The sequence below is a fragment of the Coffea arabica genome, chromosome 7c (assembly GCF_036785885.1).
Source record: "Coffea arabica cultivar ET-39 chromosome 7c, Coffea Arabica ET-39 HiFi, whole genome shotgun sequence".
Lineage (NCBI taxonomy): Eukaryota > Viridiplantae > Streptophyta > Magnoliopsida > Gentianales > Rubiaceae > Coffea > Coffea arabica.
The window spans coordinates 35081434-35096011 of record NC_092322.1 but is presented as its reverse complement, the minus strand read 5'-3'; the positions used below and the strand labels follow the sequence as shown (position 1 = coordinate 35096011).

The following is a 14578-nucleotide window of genomic DNA, read 5'->3' as shown; positions in this document are numbered from 1 at the left end:
TTTTGGTTGTTATCATAGGGTGATGTAGTAGTTTGAATATCTACTTTTGTGGATGTAAATAGAACTCTTCTGGGGTGTATATATAGATATTGAATAGTACTCCCATGGTTTATCTAGTTTCTGTTGTTTTGCGTTTTCGAGTCCTAGCATGAGTTAGACAGGCATCCCGCCGATACCCTCGGGTTCGCGCTTGGGAGAAGTGGGGGTGTCACAGAATCAAAAACATATCTTCTTGAAGTTCACTTTGGAGGGGAAAAGAAACTAGTTCCTTCCAATGGGATTTGCCCTTCCTCTAGGTCATCCTCATCAACAAACAAAGAAGAGTTAGCATGATCACAATATATATAAAGACTTCTTAAAAAATATTTAAGATAATCCCAAAGTCTACTTAATTTCTGTCTTTGTCCACTTGAATTTTAAAATTACGGATCTCTTTTCCTTTATTCTTTATATTAGGCATGTTATAAGCATGAAAATCAAGAATTTCAATATAATAACCTTCTTGACACAAATTTTGTATGGCATTAACCTCTTTAGGTTTAAAACTATTTCCATGCCATAAATCAAAATCCTTGCTATCATTAAAATTGAATGTTGAGTTTCATCATTCGTTGTAAAGGTCAACTTACTTTTTGGAATATCAATTAAAGCTCCGATGATGACAAAGAAAGGTCTACCTAATTTAATAGATAAATGCTTGTCTTCTTTTGTATCAAACACAATAAAGTTAACTAGTATAAAGAATGATTTCACCTTAACAATGACATTTTCAATTATATCAATTGGACATTTTATGAACCTATCCGTCAATTGAAGAGTAACATTTATATCCTTCATCTCTCTCAAATCAAACTTCCTTGCGATGAAAAGTGGCATCAATGATTCACTTACACCTAAATCATACAAAGTATTAGTGAAATTCAAATGTCCAATTGTACAAGGTATAGCAAAACTCCCTGAATCTTTAAAGATTTGTTGGAAGTTTTTTTTTAACACACAATGAGCATTCCTCTGTTAATGCTATTGTCTCACGATCTTCAATTTTCTCTTCCTTGACATGGTATCTATGAAAATTTTGGCATAAGAGGGAATTTATAAGATAGTATCAATGAAAGGAATATTAATTCTAATTTACTTAAGCATTTGAGCGATCTTCAATTTTTCTCTTTCTTGACATAATACCTTTCAAAATTTTGGCATAACAGAGAATTTGTAAGATAGTATCAACAACAGAAAATTAATTCTAATCTGCTTAAATACTTGAGTAAATTTCTCAAATTTCTTTTCCTTATTACTTTGCTTCAACCTATTGGATAAAGGAATGGAGTTAGTAACATTTTTATGAGAAACATGAGAAGAAGGTATATCAAACTGATTTGAAACATGATCCTTTTTATCTTCTTGTTCATTATTACCCATATTTTCATCATTTTTTTCACTTTTACCAGGGTGATTATCCTCTAATTGTTTAGCACTCCTAAGAGTGATTGCATCCACATGTTCTTTAGAATTCACCTCGATGTTACTTGAAAATTTGTCCGATTGTCTAAAATTAATGGAATTAGCAATATTACCTAATTAGCCTTACATATCCCTAATTGTGGTCACCATATTATTCATGCTTGTTTTAACGTCATCAAATTTTTCTTTTGTTTCGTGAACTTGTTTTTCAAAATTGACCTTCAAAGTTGAAAAACGTGATTCAAGTGGCCTTGTTGAAAAATCAGATGGATTGATAGATTTTTGTGAATTTGATTGGCCTGTCCACCCTAAATTGGGATGATTCTTTCAACTAGAGTTGTAAGTGTTTGAAAAATGATTACTTTAAGATGGTCGACTGTAGTTGATGATATTATGAATTTCCTCCACATGAAAAAAATTAGTACTATTATGATTACCACCATATATTGAATAATAAACAATACTTACATGAGAATTTAAGACACTTTTCCCTTTTTTCTTAGCAATCTTTCAATGTTATCCATACTAGAATTAAACATATTTTCTAATTTAGAACTTAACAAATTGAGAATGTCAATTTCATACATATCGACCACTCTTCTTAAATTAACTCATTCATTTGCTCATTAATAGTTGTTAGAGGCCATTTCCTCTATCAAATCTTGAGTGTTCTCGGTTGATTTTCCCATTAAAGCTCCACCGACGGCGACAACTATGTTAATGTTGGTTGAGTAGGTAAGTCCATTATAAAAATTTTGAACAACCAACCAATCGAGAAGACCATGATAGGGACATCTTCTTTGAAGATCCTTGAATCTCTCACAAGATTTATATTATGACTCGCCTTCATGTTGAGTAAAACTTGTGATATCCATATGAAATTAAGCCATTTTTTTGAGAGGAAAATATTTATTTTTTTTGTCAACTCACTCCAAGAAGGGAAAGTATTAGGTGGATAAGAATTAATCCATACCTTTGCTTTATCACAAAGTCAAAAAGGAAACAACCTTAGTTTAATAGTCTCATCACTTATTCCATTTATTTTAATTGTACCACATAAGGCCATAAAGTTAGCTAGATGTATGTTGGGATCCTCCATTGCATTTCCTCCAAATTGACTTTGTTGAACCATTTGGATGAGCGAAAGCTTGATTTCAAAATCGTTTGCATTAATTGTTGGCTTTGGCTTTTTCACCTCTATTTTAACGAAAGTTTCATGTATACTTTTCACCTCAATTTGTTCTTGTTAGGTGTGTTTTCTTTCTTTTCTTGTAGTTGAACATTTTTAAGAGAAATTGTCTTGGCTAATTCCTCTAGAAATCACTTAAACCAATTTTTTTAACTACTTGAATCATTCTTTACCTATTTTCATAGAGAAAAGACAAGAAACAAGTTAAATAATCTTATTGAAATTATCACATGAATCCAACCAACATTATTCATTGCTTTCGTGAAAATAAGGCTTGTGCTTAAGAATTTAGATCTATTTGAAGGCAATTTTCATCACTCAAAAATTATCAAATCATTCATAGTTGATGGCCAAATAACTATAAAGCATAAACACAAATTTTGAAACTAACAAATCATGAAAAAAATATAACCATTCCCTAATTATTTTATATCAAAACTACAACAAGTTCATCTTCACCCTAGGCGGTAAAAAAGTTTAGCTAGACATTTTATTAAGAACATCTAAATATGAAATAAACTTGCAACAAAGCATGACAAATTTAAAAAAAAAAAAGAGACAAAGTTTAGAAAGAAAAATTCTTATTCAATGTCTTGAAGGTTGAATTCTTGAATTCCTTTACAAATTGATCTCTCAAATGTGCTTAGTAGAAAAGTGCTCTCACTTTGCTCTCAAAACTCTTAAACTAACAAAGAAACTCACAATATGAAACTAGAGCTAAAATTACTTTCTACCTCTACTTTTATGCTATTTCATCTACTTCATCATGCTACAATATCCTCAAATCAATTAGACACAAGGGGATATTTATAGATATTTTTGAAGGAGAAATATGCTCATAATATTGTCATTAAATTATTCTTTACTTCTCCAATTCCATTTTGTACAATCTACAGCTGAAATCTGCTCTGTAAATGGCTGGAAATGAGTTGGAAATGAGATGCAAGTTGCAAACAAGTGAAATCTGTCATTTGCAAGGAAACATGGGGTAGAAAATGCAAGGTCAACATTTCTGGTCCCTGTTTCTTCGTTGTGCAGGTCTAAAACATTTTGACAGCTTCTTGTATTTCTCTATTTTTGCATCAATTTTAACCACGAATTTCTCCATCATGAAGGCTGTGTTTGCTCTTACCCAAACCATAAAAGTTGTAGACCTTTACAAAGTGTGAAGAATCAGCTCATTTGAATGTCAATAGGCTATAAAATGGCCACAATATCCCTAACTAATAAATCCCCTGTTTTAACTTTTGACAACAAATTTGTCTGACACAATTTTGATTTTTTGATTAGGAAAACTTATGCACTGGATTGTGATGTCTTCATAGGTCTATATCTTAGCTTTAAACTAGTTTAAGAATCACCTCAATCCAATACTTGTAGTTCAATTTATAGCCAAAACACCAAAATGTGTCAAAACTGTCAGTTTTATCTTCTTAAATCTTGATCACATTTCAATGATTCTTGCTCTCTTTTGCTTATAAACTGCACCGAACCATGTTTGGATGTGTAGAATGATCTTTACTTCATTTGGAACCTACAAAAATAACTCAAATTTGCACATCAGCATTTTTGCATGTTTTGATTAAGAAATACTATTTGTATTAAAAGTAACTATAAAGGACCTCAATTCTTCCATGTTAACTTAAAAACACACCCTCAAACCTAATAAATATAGGTAAAATATATGCTAATCAACGAGTCTGATATTATTATTTCCATGCAAGGGTAATGTCTTTCACGAAATTGTTGCAATTCAAGGGATATGGATAATTCTAAAGCATTAATTAATATGAGTGCATTTTTCTTTTTCAAGGTCGCCAATGGTATGCCTGTAGAGCACTAAATAGAATATATATATATATATATAAGGAATGAAATAATAACGGGTGATTCTTTTTCTTTTAATGGGGAGCCTATGTGGCAGTAAATGAATTAACAAGGGAATAAAAACTGAAAGAGTATTACTTTGAAATTATTTTCTAAGATGTAGATTATTTTGATCAAAAACTCCATTTATTGAATAGTCACAGTTGTAGATGCCAATTTAGCTTACCGTTTTAGACCATCTAATGTCCCAAATTTCCTATAACTTATATTTTTTCAGCATCCCCGCATGTAGCATTCAGGTCAAGCGTTCCACTTTTTTTCTGATATCCTTATTGTTCGTTTGCATCAAATTTAGTCCATACTTTCTAGCTTCAACATTTCAATTGCAAAACCAATGAAGCAAAGAAGATGACGTTAGTCGTGCTCTATAAATTGATGCCAGTAATAGCACATTCTTCCCAGTGCAGTTCATGCTATATTTGGTACTCTTTGTTGTCTACGTGTTTGACATGTTGAAGGGACTGTCACTTCACCCAAATTACATCAAGATGTTTGTACTATATGAAGCTAATGAAATGATTGCAAAGGTCCAAGAACCAGGTTCTCATTTTACAGTGGCGTCGTTTGTTGGCTTCTGCTGCAAACTTTACATATTCATACTTGTCCCTTTGAAACTTTGTTTATCGTACAGGTATATTGGAGAATTATAAGTCTATTTAAGTAACTTTTAGCCTTTGACAAAGGGATCTGGACATAGTAACTTTCCATGAAAACGAATGTTGTGCTTGTTGCAAAAAGCTGTCAATTTTAGCGTTCTGTTATTTTGTCCTTCATGTGTTGATGACATTTCTCTCGTTGTTTCAGATTTGGTGGTCATCTTCCACCTCTTGCCACGGAAGACGTGGATTGGTGTATTCTTAGACGCAATGCCTTCTGAGGCTATTGATATCAAAAGTTTATGAATAAACCTGCAGGGATTCTGCTAAAGCGTGATTAGTCTACTCTTGAAGGTATCAAGCAATTCTATGTTAATACTGAAATGGAGTGATTAAGGCTTGAAACACTCTTTAATCTTTAATGAGACTCTTGAAACAGCCATAAGCTGGTTCAATAAGCATTGGTGTTTTTGGACACTTAGGGTTCACCCCTAAAGAAGTTGTCTATGGTGACTCTTAATGAGGTCTTACGACAGCTACAAGGGAATGAAAACGAGCTTTGGAACCACTTGGGTGAACTTTCTACATTTGAGGAACTATTGTAGCTGATTTTAAATGTGAAGGACTAACAAATTTTTTTATGAAAAGGTAAGTGACCAATTTGGCATCTTTCCCTGGGTATTTTGGTCTTTGCAATCTAAGTCGTTGTATTGCCAAGTCTTGCTAACTGGGCTTCTTGTTGTAGGAAAGTTTAGAAGTACTGTACAAATACGGGAAAAATAAGGTGTTTTGATTTAAACAAACATGGACAAAAAAAAATTAAAGCAAAAGAAGATTACAAAGGCAACATCACAAGTAGCCTTTTTGTCCACATAAAACCAATAAGAAACTTCATACACGTATAATTTCAACATTATTCACAGTTTTTCTGTATGGCGTGCTCTTATGATACAAGAGTAACACATAAAGAAGCATAATTCTTTAATCGGTTGCATCAAACTTGTATGAAGCGTACGAAAGAGAGCTAAGACTCCAGCTATGATGGATAAGTTCTGCTTTTGATTTTTCACCTGCAGCCCCCATTGCAACATGTAATGGATAAAAGTGTTCGGGCCAAGGGTGAGCAGTTTTTGCATATGGTGCCTTCTCTTCGTAGTGCATAATATCATCATACCTAGTAAGAGTAATACCTATTGTTAATGTTGCTTAAAATATCACATCAAACAATCTACAAAAAGTGAACAGGGAAGAAAGTTTCCTATGACAAGGTAGCAACTGGTAAGTTATTAAGACTATTTAGTTTTTATAAGATTACTGAAAACATGAACCGCAAATCCCAATATTCTTATGAATCTGACAAAGATTTGAAATCCCAATGTCTGGAGCATTGAGAGGCTATGTTCTTAATTGAATTCAGGATAGCTTACATGAAATCAACAACAGACACATATAATAGAGTGTTGGAAGGCAAAAGCAGAGGAGGGAACACACTGAGTAAAGCAAAGAGCAGCAAGACCTAAAACATAAGTTTCACAATTCAAGCTCCGAAAAGAACTTGTAAAGGACTAAGATCCTTTCTCCACATTCATCTTCCAGATACTACCTCTCATATTAACTCAGGATGCTGTGTACATGACGTAAATTGATCCTAATTGGTGGGGAGATGCACTATTCCCTACCAATTACTTGATCCTATCTAAAATTGACTCCAAGAACAGTGACATATTGATGATGCTTAGCTTAACCAGTGGCAATCTGCCATAACTTTCTTACACATATAGAGATGTGCATATAAGTTATATGCACATTTTTAACTTATATGCACAGAGATGTGACCATAAGGATGACTGGATGCATCTCAACCAGTACGATCCTCTAGCCTACTTGTCAACCCAGTCCGAAAAGGAGAAAACATCCATACATGTAACTTCATGTATCAAATACTTATTTTCGATATGTGTGGCTAAGCAACAGTCAACAAAATGACATCTTTTACCTGTCTGTTCATGACACATTCTCACAAATACATCATGTTTTAGATGTGTATGGCAAAGAGTGGCAATATTGCCATTGATTTGTTAAATTTATCTGAAGAATTATGAACAGAAGAGTTTAAAAATTGTAAGTTTGTACTTTTTAAATGCTTTACCTTCCGCTGAGAAGGGCATCTTTGAGCCATGTGTCAAATTGTAAAGCCCAAGAATCAATAGAACTGGATTCGTGGAGAGACCTTAAGTTGTGCGTGGCAGATCCAGAACCGACTATGAGGTAGCCCTCATTCTTCAGAGACGCCAATGCTCTTCCCATTTGGTAATGGTAAGTCCCGTTCTGGCTTGACTGGACGGATAGCTGGCAGACAGGTATATCAGCCTCTGGGTACATAAGCATGAGGGGAACCCATGCTCCATGATCCAAACCACGCTTCTTATCCTCATATACATAATTAAAACCAGAACCTTTGAGCAGTTCCTTCACTTTCTTTGCCAATTCTGGAGCTCCAGGAGCAGGATACTTCAGCTGGAATATAAGAGTGAAGAAGAGTTAAGGAAATGTTTTAGGCATACAAGCATCTGATATAAGTCTGGAATCCCAGTACTGAATACTACTTTATACAATATTTGATAATTTCAGGCATCCCAATCCACATGATCCAAGGATGTTCTAAAACTGTTGTTTGTCACATCCAATCAGGAGTGCATCTGCAATTGTAAAAAGACGTTCCACTCATTACTATTACCGGCTTTCTAATCCTAGCTACTGTAGGTTTCCCCTAGCCATCTCAATTATTTTTTATGGTATTCAATATAAACAATATTCTAGCATCTTTGAGAAGCTTATGTGATAATAGGACATTAATTAGTATCAAAACTCATCCTCAAAAAAAAATTTGCTAATTTTGCAAGATGCCTCTCATTAAGTGCAGGAATTTTATACTTGTCATTGTGTTTCTGGAAACCATAGACAGGATTTAAAATCTAAAATCTCTTTTATATTTCCTGTAAGCAGAAGCCAACCCTGCGCTTGAAGAAGTGCTTCCAAAATTAGTCCAGCATCAAAACATGTTAGCTGGCAAGTTAAAGCCAGTGATCAGTTGTTTAGGTGTTTTATTCAGTTTGTCAGTGGGTGCAACTCTTCAAAGATGGTTGTCCTTGTGCAAAAGTACCCAGGAATTCAAAAAGTCATGGAACCTAAAACAAGTTCACAACAAGCATATGATCTCTAATTCCAGATTTGAAGTCATCAGACTATGAATAGCTTTTGCCAAGGTAATGTAATATTTCAGTGTATATTTTCAACATAACCCAAATTTTATATAGGTACAATTTTAAATCTTTATTAAACATCAAAGATTCAGCCAAATTAAATTGTGATTGATGGGACTCCCAAGAATCGGAAACATCAAACTGCTTGCACGCTTTTGCCAAAGAGCACACTACACAAATGCCTTTCCTACTATCCAGAGGGATTAAAATTATGACAGCCAAAAATTGTGCTTCACCAACTCTATTACTCTAGACCAATTGCAGATAACCATCACCACAAAGTGGCCTGTGTTATGTTGCATTGAAGATGAAAAAACAACCAGAGAAGAGCTACGGTAAATCATGAGTAATTCTAACAATATTTCTGCCCCAAATCTGTTTACTTATTTAAGTTTTTTCACCATTAATTGTTTGGATCTCAAACAAAAACCAAAAAATGGCAATTCATGTATGTGGTGGAGAAGCCAATGAAGGAGCAAACCATTAATTCAAAAACCCTCATCACTATTTGCAAACCACAGTTGTATCACAGTTGCCCAAGCGCCATGCAGATTATATGGTTTATCAATGTAAGACCGCAAAAGGAATACAGTTGGAGGGATTTACAAGAACGACAGAAACTGGAAAACATTTATTCAGCTTAAGGATCGGCTATTAGCTGATGACGACACTACTACAACAGCTTCAATTACTGAAAGAAATTACAAATGACACCTAGTAAAGATCCTGCAGACTGAAAGTTGAATGATTATCTAATCCCTCATTTTTTTTGTTTACTTTTTCCTTGTACACTTTCTGGTTCTTATTCACAGATGTAATGCCATCATTGTATCAAACAAACAGGCAAACAACTGCAGTTCCCTGTCGTTTTCCTAATTTTCTAGATTAACAATTCATAGTGTAGAACAAGCATTGTTCAGCTGCAAAAAATCCAAATAATTACATTTTCATCTAAGATATGAGACTTATTCTCCAATAATTTTACTCAAATGACATAGTAATCAAGTTCAGGTTTTTCCTCTTGGGCTTTTTGCTGCTTGCATTTTATGAGCTTTTCAAATTGAAATCTCTGATTCTTAAAAGAAAACAATTTCTTCATTCAACTACCAAGCCATATAAAAGCTCAAAATGTAACAGAGGAACAATATAGTTATTCAAGCACTCTAACAAACCCTTCATGCAATGGGCTAGACTCTTGCCAACAAGCTCAATACTCTTCCACCATACAACTTGTGGCTATAAAGATAGAATGACCAAGGATGCATCCTGCTCTGGTACCATAAGATGGAACAAATGAATTCAACTGAAAAGTGATTCTGAGGAAGTGGCCTAACATATACGCTAACTAGTCAAAGTTCTTATGAAAGCAATGTGGTGCGCTAAAAGTACCTCTAACACATTACTTACAATCAAAAGAATTTCTTTGGATCAAGCAGTTGAGCTCTAGAAATACAGGTAAACAGGTACCTGGAATCTCAAGGAATTGGGAAACAATCATTGAAGAACCCAGAGCCAACAAAACAAACTTAAAGAAACTCAGAAAGGAGAAACAAAGATTGCCTATGGAATAGGTTCTGCAAAACTAAGAGGTCAATGTCAAATGCTTCAAAGGAAGAAAAGGCACATGTGAAAAGCAAACACCTAAGATACACTCTCACACCATGTGAATTATTGCCTCATCTATAACAAATGACCCTCTTTATTCTAGAGATAAAAAGTTGCGACAGTAAATTTGGTGTTTATACAGACACACCTGCAACTACTTAAGGTTTGCCTATTAATAGTTGGTTAAGTGAATGATCCTTATAGAGTAAATATAAACTAGCCCACAACTTCCACAGCTCTCTTTAACACAAGAAAACCGACAATCACACTTGAGATGACACAAATGTAGGACGTGCATAAATGGCTAGTATAAAAAAATCTTAATTCACTTTGAAGCATATAATCAAGTGAGATGAATTACTAGATCAACGTGACATCTAAACCACTAGAGTAATTCATCTTGCTCAGAGTTTCCACTATCTGTTTAAACTCGATGATGTAGATTAATAGATGCAAATCATAATACTCCTTTAGTCCCAGTTGATTGTCATGGTATGGGTTCACGAACTAGTTGACTGAAGTTCCTTCCTACCCAAAAGACTGGTCAGAATTTATAAGTGTGATGGGTCAAGTCAGAGAAAAAAGACATAGAACAACTGCCAGACAAACCAGAATGAGGTTTATTACTGTTTTATACTTATAATCTTAAATTAACTCTACTCAAACTCCAGCACTTTGTGCATGACAACTGAAAAAAAGAAAATAGGAAAACAGTAAAGTGGCTCTTCATAATATCTTCTGAAACAATATTGGATTATCTCTGCCATAGGAACTCCAAGTTTTGGACCTCCATATAATCAGTTCCACAAAAACACTTTATAATGCCGATAAACATAATCCAACAAAAAAATATAGCCCTGAGAAATTTCTCTTTAAGTTAAAAGCAAGCCAGTAATGTAGCCCAACCAAAATCCCAGTATCCAGAAGGTAAACGGCATTCAAGACAAGTGATTTTTTTTTTTGGCCGAGAAGTTACATTCAGGTTGAAGCTTCAGTTTGAACACTACATCAATTTGAAGGGGAAATAACTGCCCATGAGAGGTATGATATACTAGAAAGAAACACATTTGGAAGATAAGCTGTTTCAATAAAATCTAAAAAGGCCTTTTAGCTAGACTCGGATAAAAAATACAGCAGATGACTTGACCTGTACAGACAAGATAAACAGCAAAGTTCTTCATAGTGGAATCAAAAAGTTCAGAGTTTCTTTCCTTCTTACTTTGTTTCTTTTGACTAGCTTAGTGTGCACTTTGGTATAGACTACAACGAGAAAGACAATCTCATGGAAACCTATCACATCATAGTTCTATTGAAACCTAGAATGACATATCTGGAATGATTTGAATTGGCCGAATGGAAGGGAGCTGGAGCCTTTGTATAAGTTCAAATTACTCATAATTGCTCTCCTTCAAAGTCATATGTCCACATATATCCATCAGAGTATTACTTGTACTAGCTAACATCAAATATCATAAAAGTCTCAAAGCTATCATAGTTAAAGGCGTGTTATAAATGAAGTGCCTTTTACAAATCAGCCCATAAGAAGGTTAATGTGCACAAACAAAAAACCAACAAGATTCATGTTTCCTCCTCATTATGCATTGTAAGGATATATAAATAGACCTCAACTACAGCTACACATCCATAAAGGATTACGTGCAGCAGCTGCAACCCAATTCAACCAGAGTAATATGATGATTTGACAAATCCTCTTGAGTATTATACTGTCTTTTCTTTATTTCTCAAAAACGAGTTTAGTGATGTATTTCATGTTTCTCCTTTAGTTTCCTTAGGATCAGACTGGTGGTATCATTGTCTTGCAGATTAACCTTAAAGCAAATTCTTTCAAGTTTCATCTTTGTTTTTCCTTAGCATTAGCAGGGATCCTTGTCTTTCTCCAGACTAACTTTGAAACAAATTAATTCTAGTAAAAGATAGATTCAAGATTAACATGAGATAAGCAGATTACTGATAAACATTTACAGAGCACACCTACGTGTCATATACTTGAACACATGGACACACTTAGATGTGTAGGTCTATTAGTGTATATGCAAGTACAAGAAAGAGAGAATGAAACAAACAAATAAATAAATAAGAGAACTGGAGAGCACCTCGTACATAGGCCTGGGGAAGCCATAGAAATCATGGATAGTGTTGTGACAGCCATGGACGACATTCACAGAGGGTTCCGAAGTATCCCAATGGGCAGATATCACTAGAACGCCTTTTGGTCTCTGGCTAAAGACAGTTTCTCTAAAACCCTGCAAGAAGCGTCTGGCAGCCAACGACTCATCTATGGAAAGGGTGGGTGATCCATGTGATATGAAAAATGTCTGTTTTATAGCTCCCATCTTCTCTGCTTCTTCTTCTTCTTCTTTTCCTGGAATTTTCAAGTTCTTTGCTTTTCATTTTTAAGATTTGGTTTGTACAATGGATATTTCAATTAAAAAAAAAAAAAGGTAACAGCAACAAAAAACCAAGATTGCAGAAAGCAAGAAGGATTAAAAGAAAATAGTACAGATGGAAATGTAAATAAAGATAAAGAGGAAAGCATAGAAACGTAAAAGCCAAAATGACTAAGAGTCTAAAACCATGAAGTAGAGCAGAAAACTTCCAACTCCTCCTTAGAAGATTGATATCCACTACCAAGTGCGTTCAATTTAATCTTCTTCTAATGGTGATCTTTGCGTTTACCAGTTCAGGGCAAACTATGTCTCAACTAAGATGAAAATAGCCAAGCAGTTAAAGAAAGCATATTTGTAACTCCAAAAATCACAACTTGAAACTTCTAAAAAATAGTGCATAACAAAAATTGAAGGCAGATGATAAACATTTATTATTTTAATTTGATAAACATGCCAAGCCCATTATGAGTATTCCTATAATTAAGCTATACTTCAAAATGAACCAAATTGACAGAATGCTGAAGAAAACAATAATTAAAAAGTAGCACCAGATGGCAGGTGAGAACCATGGAAGGATCAAAGAAAATCAAAGAAAGAAAAAGTCAAATTAATATTAACAGCAAAGGGAAAAACCCAGCTACCCAAAAATTCAAAAGTAAATCATCAGAGCAGATGCAAAAGTAGTCATAATTCATCAATCTCAAGAACATAAAACCCAAAAGCCTCTACCTTTAAAAAAACCCACCAATATTTTATGATTGACAGCTCCTGAAAATGAATATCCAACCTAAACTGGCAGCAGAATTACATTAGAAACAATAAAAATGTTTAGGAAGAAAAAAATAAAACAAAAAACATAAAAGTATAGGAATATTACTGTCGATACCTGTGACTCTGTGAGGTAGGTGATGAGAAAGATTGAGGAGGTGAGTCAAAAGGAAGGACCGCAATTTTATGCTTTCTCGAAAGCTTTCCCACCTAAGGAGCCAGTCGTCTAGCAAATTTACCCAAGGAAGCCAAACGGCTCTTTTATGTTAATCAATAACGGGAGTTTATACTTAAAAAAAAAAAAAAAAAAAGGTACGGTTTTGGCGGTAGTTGGTGGCTGTTGGTGGGTTCTATATTTGACTATCACTAGCTTTGAATTAATTGGATTTTGCCCCCCATTAGATTGGGCCTTTGTGTTACCTTGCGTCCATAAATTTTCTCCCCAGAGTTATGGGAATATTATTGTAGGTATAGGTGACGAACAAATCTATTTAACTAAATTTATCCATCCATATCCACACATAAATAGATGGAAATGAATATCTTAAATTTTTGCATATGGATATAAATAGGTTATCCAATAAATGGGTATTATTTAGGCCTATGTTTAATTATTGAACTCATTGTTGGAGACTTTCATGCATTAATATTGTTGAAACCTTGTATACAGTGGAATGTTTTATTTTTTTATCCTTAACAAACATTTGATGCACTTTTGACACAAATAGACATCCTCCTTAATTTTTTTCTGATTTTTCATTTTGTAATAATGGTGTATACACTGTCAGTGTATATAAGATTTACTCTTATTATTATTTGTTCTTTTATCTTACAATTTTATTTTCTCGTAGTTTGTTATCTTGCTCATTTTTCAGCATTACTAATTTATGATAAGTTTTAGTCTCCTTTCCTACCTTTTCAAAATGAATTTTAAATTTGCACACGAAAAAAATACTAGAAGTTCAAAGTTTTTGGATAAAGTTTTTATGTTAACTTTCATATTACTTAGTTCAAATTTTTTATATTCTTATTGTTCAATTATTAAATAGTATATAATTTTTTGACACTGTAAGTAATTAGGTTGATTGAACACTGTAAGTAAATATTTAAAACTAATGATGGATGCAAAAGGTGATATAAATTAATAATTTAGTTTGCAAAAATGAATTTAAATGAGTTTACAAAAATTTAAAATAAATGGGTAATGGGTTACCCAACTCATTTTTTGACTTATCCCTTTATACTCATATAATAAAATACATATAAATGGATTGACTCCAGTTATATCCATTACCCATTTCAATGTGTCCAAAACCCTTTTCAATGTGTTCAAACCCGCTCAAATCATCCATTTTGACACATCTAATTGTAGGTATCTAGAATCTCTTAATTACACTCCAA

At 33.7% G+C, this 14578-nt stretch overlaps 1 protein-coding gene across 7 annotated transcripts; it reads right to left on the bottom strand.

Moving 5' to 3' along the window:
• Positions 1-5968: 5968 nt before the first annotated feature.
• Positions 5969-13454, bottom strand: LOC113697986 (extradiol ring-cleavage dioxygenase). Of its 7 annotated transcripts, none has more exons than XM_027217629.2 (5): positions 13296-13454; positions 13139-13201; positions 12116-12384; positions 7283-7650; positions 5969-6307 (listed from the first exon to the last, which is right to left on the bottom strand). In XM_027217629.2, the coding sequence occupies exons 3-5, from the start codon at positions 12353-12355 to the stop codon at positions 6115-6117; spliced, it is 801 nt and encodes a 266-aa protein (XP_027073430.2). In that variant the 5' UTR covers positions 12356-12384; positions 13139-13201; positions 13296-13454; the 3' UTR covers positions 5969-6114. The 7 variants fall into 7 exon arrangements, with proteins under 7 accessions (XP_027073430.2, XP_027073428.2, XP_027073429.2 ...); XM_027217627.2 differs by having other exon boundaries at positions 13155-13201; XM_027217628.2 differs by having other exon boundaries at positions 13155-13196; positions 13296-13453.
• Between the last annotated feature and the right edge of the window lie 1124 nt (positions 13455-14578).